The following is a 16,674-nucleotide window of genomic DNA, read 5'->3' as shown; positions in this document are numbered from 1 at the left end:
TCTCTCCCTCCCACACATCTTTTTATTGCACCTTACAATCAGAAAAATTTGATTGCAAGACTAACAGAGCCTGTCTTATCTATGCTTCCAATTTTCTTTACAAAAAACACACCTACTGCCAGCCCTCATAATTCACTAACTAGCATCTTCTATGAATACTATGCATGGGATAAGGTGTGAGAATTTAAGCTTTGAGCCCCAGAAAATAATGTGGTCACCTTAAACAGTTAATATTTCACTTCCATTTCCACAGATGTACAGTTAATACCTCAATTCCAGCTTCAAAACTTCAGAGAAGTCTTCAAGCCTTTTTTCATCCACTTGCAGCTCGTTAATAGCACCTAGGAGTTTCTCTTGATCTCCAGGATTTGTAATGCCAATCTAAATTTAAAGAGTAATTCCAAACACAATTTACTTTTAATGCTTATTAGATATAACAGTACAGTACCATTTATTACATGAACTTCTAATTATTAAGAAGTTGCTTTTAAGTTATTGCAATAATTACAATGTACATAAGCACCAAAGGAAAAAACTAAAAACCACAAAAAATACTTAAGGATGAAGAACAGAATTACAAGAGCTGAGAAACTGCCAAATTGAAATTGCACAGGATACTCAGAAAATCGGCTTAGGATTTATAAAAAAAATTAAAAGCAGTTTGTGTAAGTACCCCTGTGTTGTTAGGATGCCAGGCTTATCTATTTCAGAATCATCTGAGTCATCTCGGAGAGCAAAATAACAAATCATAATGGTGATACAGCATTAACTCAGAAAGAGAAGAAACTATCAAATCAGCATCAAATGGAGAGTTTTACAGAAAGAAACTGGTCCTTTTTAACCGAAGAAAAGCACAATTTTCTTCAGAAAAACCCAACACTAGTAACTAAAATTCTCCAAGTAATCCCTGAGACAGAAAACATTGTCCGCTGTGCTATTCATCAAGTACCTCAGATTAAACTTTAAGTCATATTTAAATCCTAGGCTAAAAGTTTTCTTGCAGAACATTTAAGTAAATTAAGAAAAATAGTCCTTTTGTTAAAAGGGAAATGCTTTTGTCCCACACTCAATACTTTTCCTTGCTCATCTGACAGGACTTCTGGTGTTAGCAGCCCTAAGATTATCCTCCACAAAAGTGAAAAACCTTATAATGCCAGCTCCAAGTATGACTTTGTCCCTAACTTTCCAGTTGAGTACTTGGATTCAGCGGGACTAGACCACTCTAGAATTTGAGACTGCAAGGATCCCAGAGTCTCCAAAGCTAGGATATACAAGACTCAGTGATGTTCTGAGGACCTCAAGCTCCCTTCTGAAGCCTCAGAAATCTGTAAGATGTTAGTATTCAGAGTATCCCAGATTTCTGTAATTACTGCAGAAAGAATTTTGAATGAACAGCTGACAACACACATCAGATCAAAACTCTAAGAAAGAGATAGTGCCTAGAGAAACGCTTGCTTTATTCTGAGACTATCGTTTGTGACACCCAGTGTTCATCGTGACTGCATAAAACTGTCCTCTGGATTCTCCACCAATCACAGATAACAAATAACTATGGGCTCCCAAGTGTGTCTTTAAACATTTTAAAACCTTAAGTGTATAGACAGGTAAGCTCTTCAGTAAGGTAAAATCCCAACAAGATTTATTGGGAATTTAAGTATAGGTGTCAAGAACTTTTGAGTTTCCAGTAGGTTACCATGGGTACCTGAACAAAATGTACTGAAATCATTTCAGCAAATATCACTAGTAGCCTTAAGAGAGAAAGGTCTGGGCTTCCTAGAAATTATTTGCTTTACTTATGTCAAGCTGTAAGTTTGCTCAATTCATTAGCTCTCACATTTGCCTTGTGGAGCCCTATCTGATATGAATCAGTATTTTCTTAATGCTTACAAAGCATTACAGCAGCTATCTTATCATGTATGTGTAAGCTGATTTACAGAACGGTAGTTATTCCTGAATAGTAGAACTATCTTGCTTAAAGCAGGAACTCCTGTGAAGATTGGATGTGCTTTTGACTCCACCTTCTCCTTCCTGAAACCAGCAAATCAGGATGCAGCTTTCTGATCAGTATATCAGGAAGATGTTGTACTTTGTTCTTCTGCAAATGGATCACTGACTGAGGGACACCATGTCTTGAAAATACAGTTCAGGAAGTAAAGAATGTGATAAATGTCACCACAGATAAAGCCTTTCACCCCCACAGTAGTTCTGCATATCAAGGTAAAAAGGTGTGGAACCTTAGAGACAGGAATTTGATAGACCAGTCCAAACTATTTCACAAAGCAGACATATTTTACCTTTCTGGACAGACCATGAGGGTGACACAGAACCTGTTCATGCAATAATGAATGCATGGGACAATCACAGTATGACAAGCCTTTCTTTATAGATAAGTCAGTTTTTAAGTCAGTGTTGGTTCAATGATGTGCTGCAGTCCAAATTACACGAATATTATTGTGAAGTGGCCATCTGCTTAAGAATGTATAAGTGTTCTAGAAGAACTTGCTTATATCCGTAAAACAGACTTTGTGCACTCTTGATTTTAATTTTAGCCACATCAACTCAAAGAACAACTATTTTATTCTTGATTTAAATAGATAAAAAGCAAGTCCTGAAAATCCAAGCCCCAAACTCACATTCCAGAATGAACAGTACAAGAGTGAATAACAGATTGCCTCAACACCTGAAAGATGATATACCATACAGATAAAACCAGTGAGGCTATGCATGAACTCTTACATCCTTGCCCCCTTGCCCAAGTGGTCACTAATTTTAATAACCTGACACATTTTGGTCAGATATTAAATGCTTTTTTGTAGGGAGGGGGAGCAGAGGAGTGACAGTCCTGGAACTGTGATATGGAAGCACATAGACGAGGTAATTATCTAATGATATAGTTAAATTTCTGGATTATATTTTGAATTTTGATGTGTCAACTTTTCATTATACATTTCATTTATTCTCAAATCCAGAACAGGGTACTGACTTCTCTTATTCTAAATTAAATAAAATGTGAGAAAGAAACCAAGTCCTAAATGCACCCAGGAGTAAAATCACTTCTGTTGCTATCTAACAAGAGATGCTTAAAAAAATAAATAAATTTGAGTGTCACAAGCAGTGTAGAATCATACAAAACCCTTCAAATGTTGAAGAGACACATCCCAGTGTATTGAACAGATTTGTGTCAGTATGGAACCGTTTATAAGCTTAAGGAATGCAAGGATTTCAGCTTGAAAGACTCATTGTTTAGGCTCTGTTGTAGAATACAGATAACGATATTTACAGAGAAAATATCTTTCTGATATTGTTTGATGGAGGAAAGTGTATCATGTTAGTGACAGGATTTCTCCCCAGTTCCCTGGACACAAAGCAGCTTGGTCAGAGGCATCCATCAGAGGTCATCATTAATCTTTGTAGTAATAAGACCCAGGCTATTTAAAATAGCTGGCTGTTAGCTGAAGGTCTGCCATCACAGTAAAAACTTTCAACTCTGGAGTTACGAGGGAACAGATTAGATTTGTTCTATCAGCAGTGTGGGGAGAAACTGTTAGCACAGCTCTAAAACTAGACTGCATCAAGAATTTAGGATAACTTATGAAGTGCTACTAAGCCAGGAGCATTACATAATTTTTTAATTTCTCAATTGAAGACTCACGAATTTATTTATGTCCCTGCACAAAGCATGACTTATTTTCCAGGAACTGTTTTCTGCTGTTGCAGAGTTAAGAGGCGATATCCACAGGAATTGTTTTATCTTCCTGTGCAGAAGCAGCTGATCCAGGTGGCTATTTCAGTTTGTTCAAAACTTTCAGTTTGTCTTGTTTGAGGGAGCCTCAAACATTTTAAAACACCGAAACAGAAGCTATTGAGTGAAACTACACATCTTTGGAGAAGGAACTGTAAGGCTTAACGATTCACTCAACTCCACAATTCTATCCAAGGCCTTCCCCCAGTGTCCCCTGGACAAAAACAAGCAATGACTACAACACCAAAGGAGGCGATGAATATGAAGATATGCTCAGTCAGATCTGCAGTTGAATATAATCATGACAGCTCACACAGGGATGAGATGAAAGCCACAAGTATCTTCTTTAAGAACAAAACTCCTGTCAATAGGGGCTTTAGGATTCATACAAGTCCCACACCAGGATGCAGTCCAATGATCCAATGATCAGTAATATCAGAACACACTGACATGCCTTATAATATTTAGAATCATAGAATCAACCAGGTTGGAAAAAACCTCTGAGATCATCAAGTCCAACCACTGATCCAACACTACTGTGGTTACTAGACTATGGCACTAAGTGCCACATCCAGCCTCATCTTAAAAACCTCCAGGGACAGAGAATCCACCACCTCTCTGGGCAGGCCATTCCAATGTCTGATCACTCTCTGTGAAGAATTTCTTCCTAATATCCAACCTAAACCTCCCCTGGCACAGTTTAAGACTGTGCCCTCTTGTCCTACTGCTGATTAACTGGGAGAAGAGACCGACCCCCACCTGGCTACAATCTCCTCTCAGGTAGTTGTAGAGAGTGATGAGGTCTCCCCTGAGCCTCCTCTTCTTCAGACAAACAACCCCAGCTCCCTCAGCCTCTCCTCATAGGACTTGTGCTCCAGATCCTTCACCAGCCTGGTTGCTCTTTTCTGGACCTGCTCCAGCACCTCAATGTCTTTCCTGAACTGAGGGGCCCAGAACTGGACACAGCACTCCAGGTGTGGCCTCACCAGCACTGAGTACAGAATCACTTCCCTGCTCCTGCTGGCCACGCTGTTCCTGATCCAGGCCAGGATGCCATTGGCCTTCTTGGCCACCTGGGCACACTGCTGGCTCATGTTCAGCTTCCTGTCAATCCAAACTCCCAGGTCCCTTTCTGCTCTCCAGCTACTCTGTCCCCAGCCTGTAGCGCTGCATGGGGTTATTGTGGCCAAAGTGCAGGACCCGGCACTTGGCCTTGTTGAACCTCATCACGTTGGAATCAGACCATCTCTCCAACTTGTCCAGGTCCCTCTGCAGAGCCCTCCTGCCTTCCAGCTCATCGACACTCCCCCAAAACTTAGTGTCATCTGCAAATTTGCTAATGGTGTACTCAATTCCCTCATCTAAATCATCCATAAAGATATTAAACAGGACTGGGCCCAGCACTGATCCCTGGGGGACACCACTGGTGACCGGCCGCCAGCCGGATGCAGCCCCATTCATCACCACTCTCTGGGCCCGGCCCTCCAGCCAGTTCTTAACCCAGCAGAGTGCCCTTGTCCAAGCCATGGGTTGCCAGCTTTTCCAGGAGTATGCTGTGGGAGACGGTGTCAAAGGCTTTGCTGAAGTCCAGACAGACCACATCCACAGCCTTTCCCTCATCCACCAGGCGGGTCACCTGATCATAAAAGGAGATCAGGTTGGTCAAACAGGACCTGCCCCTCCTAAACCCGTGCTGGCGGGGTCTGATCCCTTGTCCATCCTGTAGGTGCTGTGTGATTGCACTCAGGATGATCTGCTCCACAACTTTGCCAGGCACTGAGGTCAGGCTGAAGGGCCTGGAGTTTCCCAGGTCCTCCTTCCAGCCCTTTTTGTGGATTGGTGTGACATTTGCCAACTTCCAACGATCTAGGACCTCCCTAGTGAGCCAGGATTGTCGGTAAATGATGGAGAGCGGCTTGGCGAGCTCTTCAACCAGCTCCCTCATTATCCTAGGGTGGATCCCATGTGGTCCCACAGACTTGTGAGGATCCAGGTGGCTCAGCAAGTTGCTGTTTCCTCCTGGATTACAGGGGAGCTATTTGGCTTCCTGTCTCTGTCTACCAGCTGGAGGCCACTTGTCCTGAGGACAACCTGCCTTACTGTTGAAAATTGAGGTAAAGAAGGTGTTAAGTACCTCAGCCTTTCCCTCATCTTTGGTGACTATGTTCCGCCCCATGTCCAACAAAGAATGGAGGTTTTCCTTGCCCCTCCTTTTGCTATTGATATATTTGTAGAAGCACTTCTTATTATTGTTAACCGAAGTGACTAGCTTAAGTTTAGGCCTAGATGAACTCTTAAAAATCTCTTAATTGACAAAGCTCCCTATATGTGCACCCCCTGAGAATACAGAACTCCTTGTGAGTTCTGTCAGAACAATTAAACTCTACTCAGTTACAAGACAAAACTTCAAATGAAACATCCTTGTTGATATCCACTTTAAAGGAATAAAACTCTGGTTCCACCTGCTAGAACATGTGGCTCCTTGGTACCAGGATAGGGAGGAAAAAAAGTTGACATTAAGGACATGGCAGTACATCAGCAGCAGGGAGTAGTCTTGAAGCAGCTATTTTTATGGGGCATCTCTGGTATCCCAGACCAGGCAAAGAATGCTCAGAAGAATTCTGAAGCCTGAAGTACTTGCCGTGTTCCAAGAAGGTTCCTATAATCAGATTTATTAGAGCATTCTCCTGTAAGCACAGGAAGTCTTTCGTTCCCCACAAGAAAAAATCTAGTAAAGACTAAGTAAAAGCAACCACTTTATCTCCACTGAAAACTGAAGCTTTGTAATATACATCACTTAATCCTGGACAACAGCAAAAGACCTTCCAAGCTGCAGTAAACTGAAAGAAACAAAATCTTTTTATTTTGGTAAGGTTTTACAAACCTGAGTAGGATATAAGATTCTACAAAGTAAGAGACTCTAATGCAGGAGAGCTCTCATTTCTCCAACAAAAATTACCACCTTACAAAGGAGGGCCACATTTAAAGTGGTAGTTTAGGATTATGTACTCTAATCCAAGCACTGATTTCCTTTCAGGGAAATCATACTAAATACTAAAAATGGTAACAACTAAAATTTAAACCAGAACTATTTCCTGTTTAGCCCTGATCATTCACTGATCTGTTACACATTTCATAAAAATTCTGTATTCACATCAAAATTCAAGAAGTTGCAGAACATGCTGAAAGAATTCTTACAAGGTTAGACATTTATAAAGAGAAGAGATTAAAAACATTTTAAAAAGAGAAAAAAAAACTTTCAAAGTAGTAAACTGACCTTTATTAAGTCATCTTTTTTCATGATCAGAAGTTCTCTTAAAGCTAGATCTTGTTCCTGTATAAAACAAAGGGGTTTCTACCATCAAAGAGAATTTCAGAAGAAATCAGTTTTCCCTTGATTTGTTTTTCCTTATTTTACTTCAGTTTTCAGGAACAAAAGGAATGAAAGAGTTGTCTAGTTTAGAAACATCACATGTTGTGACTAATGCACATTATCAGGAAATTAAATCTAGTTCACTGTAGTTTAACTTATCATTTTATATATAAACTTCTGTTTAATAAATTTACTTGAATTAATATAGTAATAGTGATATAACTTTTTATTATGCAGTAGCTGCATTTGGCTTTCACGGATTACTTGACAGACAGCAGACACACCACAAGATTACCTTCAATAGTCCTCTAATGTGTTCTAGACCAAGACCATGTAAAAACACTTCCATGTCATCAAAGAGTGAACAGGAACTGTAAGATAATAAATGAGACTCGATTTAAAACCAGTGGAAATTAAAAAAAAAAAAAAAAGCTATAGAAAAGCTCTTCAGACAAAGCTGTGAAGCAACTTAAAGTTGCACACACCTGCTGATGACAGAAGCATCCCATCAATATCATGGGATACAATTTACTCTATCAAAATTCTATAAATGTTTTTCTGTCTAATAAGTTGAATTGAGCCTGAAGGGGATGAATTTCATAAATAAAGGTCAATTTAAGTCACAAAGCACTCCAACTGAATCTTGAAGTTGGGTCACAAAAGCCTGAAAAATGCGGAAGTAGGGTTAAGGAAGATAACTGTGTATTCTTATCAGATAACATTCTTATAAACTGGATTCAGTCCACAACTCTTACCCTTCTGGTCCCAGTTAAGCCAAAAAAGGTTATCAAGAAAACACAAATGTATGTAACTAAAGATAGAGGAAATTAGTCAGTCAAGAAAATTGTTGTCAGAAGACTACTGTTCAGACTGAGGAGGTACTACACTCTGAAATGTAGGTTCAGAGTTTAACACTTCTAATCAAAGATAAAATATCAATTTTGATTCCTCACTCTAGCAAGAGATATAAAAGTATACAGGGGGGAATAACTAAACAGCTTTCAACAATCAAATGAACTGTAGTGAAGAGAATTAAACCAAAGAACAAATACAAAATCCAGAAAGGACTACTGCTATTGCTACAGTGAAGCCTTTGCCAAAATCTGAGTTATGAGATACTTTGCTCCGTCTTATTGTAGGCCCTGAAATGAAGGTCTGCCTCCTCTTCATGTCAAAAATTGAAAGAGCATCTTGAGTGCCATCACACAGCATGTACATAAAAACAAGGGGTCAGGCTCAGAGAGCATGGGTTTAGCAAAGGTGGGTCCTGCTAGACCAACCTGATCTCCTTTTATGACCATCCATTTCAGGATGAGGGGAAGGCTGTGGATGTTGTCTACCTGGACTTCAGTAAAGTCTCCCATTCTGTCTCCCACTGCATTCTCCTGGAGAAACTGGCTGCTCATGGCCTGGACAGGTACCCTCTTCCCTGCATTAAAAACTGGTTGGATGGTCAGGCCCAGAGTGGTGGCAAATGGAGTTACATCCAACCAATAGGCTGGTCACTGGTTCTGCTTCTCTAGGCCTCAGTATTAGGGATAGTCCTCTTTAACTTCTTTATTGATGATCTGGACGATGGGATGAAGGGCACCCTCAGTAAGTTCACAGATGACATTAAGTTGGGTGGGAGTGTTGATCTGCTGCAGAGTAGGAAGGCTCTGCCAGAGGGATCTGGACAAGCTGGATCAGTGGGCTGAGGCAAACTGTAGAGGTTCAATACAGTGAAGTGCTGGGTCCTGCCCTTTGGTCACAACACCCCCAAGCAGCACTACAGACTGAAGGAAGAGTGTCTGCAAAGAGTCCCAGCAGAAAAGGACTTCAGGGTGCTGGCTGACAGACAGCTAAACATGAGGTAGCAGTGTGATCTGGTGGCTAAGAAGGCCAGTGGCATCCTGGCATATACTAGTGTGGCCAGCAGAACCAGAGAAGTGACTGTCCCTCTGAACTTGGCATTGGTGAGGTCACACCTTGAGTGTTGTGTCCACTCACTACAAGAAAGACATTGGGTCCCGCACTACAAGAGACACTGAGGTGCTGAAGCATGTCCAGAGAAAGCCAACAAAGCTGGTAAAGGGTCCAGAGAGCAGGTCATGTGAGGAGCAGCTGAGAGAGATGAAGTTGTTTTGTATGGAGAAAAGAAGGCCTGTAGAGTTGTTCTCTACAGCTACCTGACAGGAGGTTGTGGCCAGGTGGAGGTTGGCCTCTTCTACCAGGCAACTAGAGACAGGACAAGAGGAAATGGCCTCAAGCTGACATAAGGGAGATTCAGGTTGGACATCAGGAAGAATTTCTTCACTGAAGAGGTGGTCAGGCATTGGAAGAGGCTGCCCAGGGAGGTGGCAGTCACCATCTCTGGAAGTGTTCAAGAAGTGACTGGATGTGGCACTTAGTGCTAGCTAACATGGTGGTGTTTGATCAAGAGTTGGGACTTGATGGAGGTATTTTCCGACATTAATGATTCTTTGATTCTAACAACAGAACCCTGTGAAGCTTTTTCCGAACTGAGGTACTGTCTGACGTGAACTGCTACCCTGCAAACTGCCATCAACCCATCAGCCTAATGATACAAAACTTGGTCATTTCAAATTCAGCATGACCTGGCTGAGCAGGGGCAATTTGATCTATCAGAACAGACTGTGGGCTCTAGAAACTGTCTTTCTAAGACCATGCAACTCAAGACGAAGGCTGCAAGTAGATGGTTTGTTGAGGACTTCTTAGCCAACATGTTCTGGAACAAAACTGTATCAGAGATCTTTGAAGCTGCTGAAGCAGGGGTTGATTTCAGGCATAGGACACACCTTCAAGCTTCACAGTCACCAGCACGCTCTGCCCAAACTCCTAGAGCTTAATTGGTGTTCATACATAATTTTGACTCATATGCAGAAAAAAAAAGGCGTAGCTCTTCCTGGTGGCATCAAGCTGAAGAGAGGCATTCAGTAAAAGCATCGTAATTTTAACATCAAATAAAGATGCAAAAATAAAGATGCAAATAAAGAATAAACATGCACAGAACAAGGAGTATGCAACAGGGGAGTACACAAATTTAACAGACCTGTAAAGAACTGAAGTGACATTGGACCCTGGCTCTACTACACTTTACACTAAATGAGAGGAAAGAAAGATCTAGATTGTGCTCTTTGTTTATAATTCTTGAAAAATTAATAGTACATTAATATACTTACTATGGGTTCTTGGCAGTGCTCCAAAAAATACAGAACATATATATAGGATCAACTTAATCATTGATATGAACAAATAAAATCTCTTAGGCAAGTTTATAAGATAAAATTACACTATAACTGTATTTACCCAACTCTGTGGTCAGAGACTGCTGTCAGAAATTTGCAGATAGCCTCCTGCTCAACTGTTTTATGGTATCTCCCTTGCACGTGATTTGCAGCCAAAGAGAGCAAACTAAAAATCTGGAAGAGCCGAAATGAATTAATTGTTATTCAAACTCAAAATGTATAAAAAAATACATGTGAATAAGACTATAAAGAGTTCTATAACCAATTACTACTTACAGGGAACACGAAACATCTGCCACTTCTTCTCTAAAGCATACATTTATAATGAGAAGTTAAGACTACACCCATAGAGCTTATCAAGAGTATTTCTGAATTAACCAAATTCCAGCACAACAATGAACTGACACAGAACAAAACAGTGTATGTAGCATGATCTAAAAAAGTCAGCATCTGTCACTACAGAAGCAGCCAAACACCAACATACTAATTTTTGTGGTTTGTAGACAAGAGTTCAATATCTCAAGGCAATAAGTTGTCTAAAGGGTACAAAGCACACAAGTGTTTTCATGTCTCCATTTCAAGTACACATATTAACTTAACATTGATCAATTTACAACTGACAATCTAAGTTAACTATATCTGACAGACAGAGATTCTTTCAACTGATTAAAGAAGCAGCCTTCTGCTAGACACCACTATGCATCAGTGATGGATTCCAGAAACTGAACGGCCCCTATGTGAGTTTTAAGATAGTCGCTAAAACAAACAAGCAAAAACAAGCAGAAAAACAGCAAAACAAGTAGAACTTCAATAAACCTAACGGAATAGTGAAATCACTTGCCTGAATTTCAGGTGACTAGCCAGTTTCAAATACATATACACATACACATACGTGCAGTGGGTTGATCTTGGCTGGTAAGTCCCTACTCAATTCAGCAGTATGGGAGAGAATCACAAGGGTAAGAAAAAGAGAACTTTTCATGGGCTGAGATACATACAGTTTGATAGGTGAAGGGGAAAAAACCCAAAACCTAAGTGATGCAAAGGCAATCACCACCTCCCACCAGCAGAGAAATGCACAACCGGTGTCCAATTTTATCACTGAGCATGTTACTGGGGCATGGCATATCCCTTGTGTCAGCTGGAGTTAGCAGCTCAAGGCTGTGCTCACTCCCAGCCTACTTGCTGGAGATAGGGAGCAGTGTGAGAAACAGAGAAGCCCTTGATGCTGCACAAGCACCGCTCAGCAATAGCTAAGACACTGGTGTGCTACCAGTGCTGTTTTGGTCACAATCCCAAACTGCAGCACCATAGAGGCTGTTAGGAAGAAAAATAACTCTATCCCAGTCACATGCAGAATAATATAAATGAAAAAAATTTCCCCTCCCAGAAACAGTTTCTGCAGACATAGTCTGTATGACAGGCCCTTGGGTTGTCAACTACCTGAAGAGCAGATCCTGAAGCTGAAAGAAGTTCATGACCATTAAATATCTCAATACCATCTGCAAGACTTTGCAACAACTGTGTGAAAGTCAGCACTTCAGGTCAAGAGGCAAGACCCACCTCTCAAGTGTGAGAAGCCTGTATTCCCTCCATGTCAGAGAAAGCCATGTTATAAGATTATATGGCCGTAACCTGCTGAACAAGTCATTTATCAAAGGCAGAAAGCTTTTGTAACCTCTTCCAGTAACCTGAGCTAACAGATCACTGAGCCTCAGACACAGATCTTGCTACCTTCCACTGACAGCTCTGTGCATAGTTATCATTTTTGCTCCTGCCTAGCCTCGGAGTCTGGCAGGAAAAAAAAAAGGTAAGAAAAAGAAGTTGCAAAGTGAATTAGAATTTGTAAGAGTGAATTAAGCATTTTTGAAGGGCCACTGTGGAAAGCCACATCATTCGAAAGAGCAACTCAAGGCAAAACACACAGAAATATGGTCTCACTGATCCACCATGCATCATCCGGTAACAGCAGTAAACAGATTTATTTTAGGAGAATACACATTGTCTTCAGTAGCTCTCTACACTGCTCTTCCCACGACCTGATGATCAATTTACATTATTTTACACCTTCCTCCCTCCCAAGAACAGATTTTGAAAATAGTCAGTACCAACTTCCTCTCTTTTTAACTTTAGCCTTTTCACTTCCAAATTCAATCAGAAACTATACTCTGCAAATTAGTTCAATATCTGCATTCTCTCACATATTTTGGCGGAGAGATAAAAAACAACATATTTTTCTACTTCTCTTACCAACATTACTAACATGAAAAATCCCTTGTTTTGTATTCTAAATCTAAAGTCAAGGATTCTGGAAGAATAAAGAAAAAAGAAAAAGTGTTACCAAAACACTACTATAATGCCTTTACAGCACTGTGAAAGGCTTTGATATAACAGAAAGTTGTCTATAGAGATGCAACAGCACAACCAGTTGCTATAATTATGATGTAATTAATGTAATTATTAAAGTAACACTTCTATAGAAAATTATATAATTATTAACAGATTTTTGAGGTAAAACATAAAATTTACATTTCTAAGAAAAATGAAATGAAATACCTCTGAATGTTTATTGATTTTTGCTAGGTCTGCTGCTGTCTTTTCATCCTTAGTCTGTAGATCTTTGTCAGCTCCTAGCTCAAGCAACTTCAAAATTACACTTCTATGTCCATGCTGTGCTGCCCACATTAATGCCTGCAAAGAACAACTTTGTTTCACCAAGTTTACGTATGGAGCAAGAAACAACAGAGGATCAATCAATAAAGCATGGTCCAATCTGGAGACAAAGACAATTAATGCCAAAGAATGTCAAAGTGAGTGTTAAAGTAAAAAATTCCAATGGGTATTTCTGAGAAAGCTGTACCTAGAAGCAAGTTAGCAGTTTCTTGCTTTTTAAAATTTTTATCATTAGTTACAACACACAAAAGTAAATCACTTACTGAATATCCATTTTCATCTTGGGCGTTTATGTGCGATCCATGAGCGACAAGCAGAGCAACAACACGAGCATAGCCTTTCCTAGCTGCATACATCAGTGCAGTCATTTCTTTCCTGAAAGAAAAGAGGTCAGGTGAAAAAGAAGTATTTTAAGATATTAAAATGTCACTGTATTATCAAGTAGAGTACCTCAGTTCTGCCAAGATTCTCTGTTCTGCAGAAGAACTAAGCAGAGGATGAAAGACCAAGACACTACATTCATACTTCAGCACAGGAGTCAACAGAACATACAGAGCCAGCAACTCATTTATAACCAATTAACAAGTTTAAAGTATTTTAGTAGTTTGCATTTATTTTCTGATTAAAACAAAGTTAAGAGGTCAATTGCCTCTCAACTTGTCAAGAAGGAAACTTAGAGGAAACTAAACATGTCTCTTCCAGTAGTTTATAATATAGATACATATATATATACAGTACTTCTGGGAGAAAAAGTAAAAAAAAAACTGTATCAATGTTTTATCACCTGCAAATTCAAGTAGCACATTAACACACAAATAAACCTTAACATGTCCCAGCTATGAAATGCTGCAGCTTGGTGACTAAACCATTTTTGTTCTGGTTCTGAACTATACAAAACCAGTTTTTAAAGACTATCCTTCCTGCTGCTACCACAGACCCAGAAGCAGCAGGCCTCTCATTTAGCACACAGGTCATCTTAATGAGAAGAGAATGAGCATAAGTGCAGATCAGTTTTTACCCTACTAAAAGTAGAGACTATCAACAAATCATCTTTTTTCCCTTCAATTAATGAAACAGTGGCATACTTCCATTTCTCATTTTTAAAACGCAGCCTAAGTGATGGGTTCTACATACAGATTAATTTCAATCCTAAATTTGGAAAAAAATATGCAGTTTCGTGGAGGGCAAGTTGTAAATCACAGCTGAATATTTAAGAGGAAGAATATTAAAAACAACAACTGTGTTTATAAATCCTAAACCCTCTCTGGTAACATCAGTGTAAGTGACAGAATCACAGGTCATACAGCTCTTACCACCCCTGTGCAGAGGTGCAGTGCAACAGTACAGACTACACATACATTGTCAACGTTCAGGACCACCCCCTCCAAGTACACCCAAGAGGAGTCTTCAGAGAGTTACGTATAAAGACCACACTGAAAATCTTAGCTTTTCAATTACTAAACCTAAACGCAACCAAAATAGTTTTGCCCCTTATCCCATTTTTGTTTTCTGTTCCTAGAAGTTGCACCACAGAAGGTTCAGTTTAGATATTAGGAACATTTTTTTTCACTGGAAGAGTGGTTAGGCGTTGGAATAGTTGCCCAGGGATGTGGTAGAGTCACTATCTCTGGAAGCAACAGTGAAGACCCAATACACAGACATCTAGATGTGGCACTGGGGGAAACAGTGTAGAGGTGATTATGGTGGTGGCAGGTTGATGGTTAGACTAGATGATCTTGAAGATCTCTTCCAGTCTTGATGATTCTGTGATTCTACAAAGTGTGGCTGTTCACACTTTCTCTCCTACACGGATTACTGTTTCTTACAATTGTTGAAGGAGTACTTAGACACCACCGTTCCGTTATTCTGTTTTTTATATCCCAAAACTATGATGACAACAGCCTAGTGATCTTATCCTTCTAAAGATACTTATAAGACGAAGTCATTGTGAGTCACCCTGCATATTTTGAAAGAAAAAAATATTGCTCAAAAGTTTCTGTTCACAAGTATTTTTCCAGATGCTTGGTATTTATTCTTTGGTGGAATAAGACTGCAGATTTAAAGGAAATAAAAAAGAAAGTAGTATTTGGAGGACAAAGATGTGAAGTTTTTGGTTGATACAAAGTAATCAGATTTAAGCTAAAATATATTTTACTACTCTTCAATTAAAATTCACTGCATCCTAAAAAGCAATAGTTTTTAATGAAAAATACTATTTATTGTTTGTAACGTACAGCTGCGTGTCAAAAACCTGTTTTCAAAAGATTATTTCATTTTCCTAGGATATACTAGAGGGGATGTTAAACGCTGTCTCTTAGAATGCTTCCATCAGCGCTGCCTCCATACAATCCTAAACATCCACTGGACTGACTATGTGACCAACACGTCTGTCCTTGAACAGGCAGCAGTCACGAGCATTGAGGCCATGCTGCTGAGAACACAGCTGCGCTGGGCAGGGCACGTCTCCAGGATGCAGGACTACCGCCTCCCTAAGATCGTGCTATGTGGGGAACTTGCCACTGGCTGCCGCAAGAGAGGAGCCCTGAAGAGGAAATACAAGGACTCCCTGAAACAATCCCTCAGCCTTGGCCATATTGATCATCACCATTGGTCTACCCTGGCCTCCAATCGGGAGGCCTGGAGACACACCATCTATAACGCTGCTGCTGCTTTTGAGAACACACGCAGGATCACTCTCGAGGAGAAAAGACAACGCAGAAAGAATCGCGTCTCGTCGATATCACCTGGAGAGTCTTTCTGCTGTGCCTTCTGCAACCGGACTTGTCTATCTCACATTGGTCTTTTTAGCCATCAGTGTGCTTGTAGCAAGCGTGGGTAGAGCCCTTCTCAAATCTTCGTTCGCAAAGCCTAGCCATGATGACTGACTAGAGGGGAGGATGGCTCCTCCCAGTACTGAGTCTGTTAATACTAAATTCATCTACCACTAGAGGGATCCCAAAAAGCATATGTCCTAAAGCAGCTGTCTTAAAACTTGTGCCTACTTCCAGAGAATACTGCTAGAACTAAGGCTTTGCACATCTTTCTTTGGGTTTGATCATTCATGCTAGGATAGTATTTTGTCTATGCAAAGAGTTAAAAGTGCACTAAAAGTAATCCAGTCACGTTACAAATTTGAAACAGCCTTACAGTAGGGAAAAAAAGTAAATTACTTAGAAATAAGCAAAAATATTTGTATCAGTCTAGAACTAATTCAATTCAGTTCATCAACCCTCCAAAAGAGAAGTTTTGACTGAATATGAGGAGAAATTTTTACCATGGGGCACGGTCAATCAGTGGAACTGGTTGCTCAGAGAAATTTTTTAGTCTCCATCTTTAGCAAGTTCCAAGATCAGATGTCAATATAGCCCAGTGTCTTAGGAAAGGTAGCTTTAAGGAAGAAGCTGGACTAGAAAATGCTTGAAGTCCCTTCTGGCCTGAATCACCCTGTGATCCTATGAAGATACTACAAAAACAGAGAAAGACTCTGTAATCTGCCTCTGCAACCTAACAGTTAACTGATATCTACACCTCACTGTCTCTATATGTCTCGAGATATCCAGACATCTTCAGATATCTGTGGATACCTATGTTGTATAGAATGAGAAGCTGATTACAACCTAACACCTTGTAGCAACAAA

The 16,674-nt window shown here is 40.1% G+C and overlaps 1 protein-coding gene across 1 annotated transcript in view; it reads right to left on the bottom strand.

Moving 5' to 3' along the window:
- The window catches only part of ASZ1 (ankyrin repeat, SAM and basic leucine zipper domain containing 1), a 41,162-nt gene that overhangs the window by 7,781 nt on the left and 16,707 nt on the right, over positions 1–16,674 (bottom strand). Inside the window, exons 5-10 of the mRNA XM_050323792.1 lie at positions 13,300–13,411; positions 12,920–13,054; positions 10,425–10,537; positions 7,411–7,486; positions 7,020–7,076; positions 269–381 (exon numbers count right to left, since the gene is read on the bottom strand). Coding sequence (XP_050179749.1) covers positions 269–381; positions 7,020–7,076; positions 7,411–7,486; positions 10,425–10,537; positions 12,920–13,054; positions 13,300–13,411 — 606 coding nt within the window. The remainder of the gene's footprint in view (positions 1–268; positions 382–7,019; positions 7,077–7,410; positions 7,487–10,424; positions 10,538–12,919; positions 13,055–13,299; positions 13,412–16,674) is intronic.

Source organism: Myiozetetes cayanensis, unplaced genomic scaffold (genome assembly GCF_022539395.1).
Source record: "Myiozetetes cayanensis isolate MyiCay16 unplaced genomic scaffold, myiCay2020 scf3, whole genome shotgun sequence".
Lineage (NCBI taxonomy): Eukaryota > Metazoa > Chordata > Aves > Passeriformes > Tyrannidae > Myiozetetes > Myiozetetes cayanensis.
The sequence above is the reverse complement of the archived record's forward strand: the minus strand, read 5'-3'. Positions and strand labels throughout refer to the sequence as shown.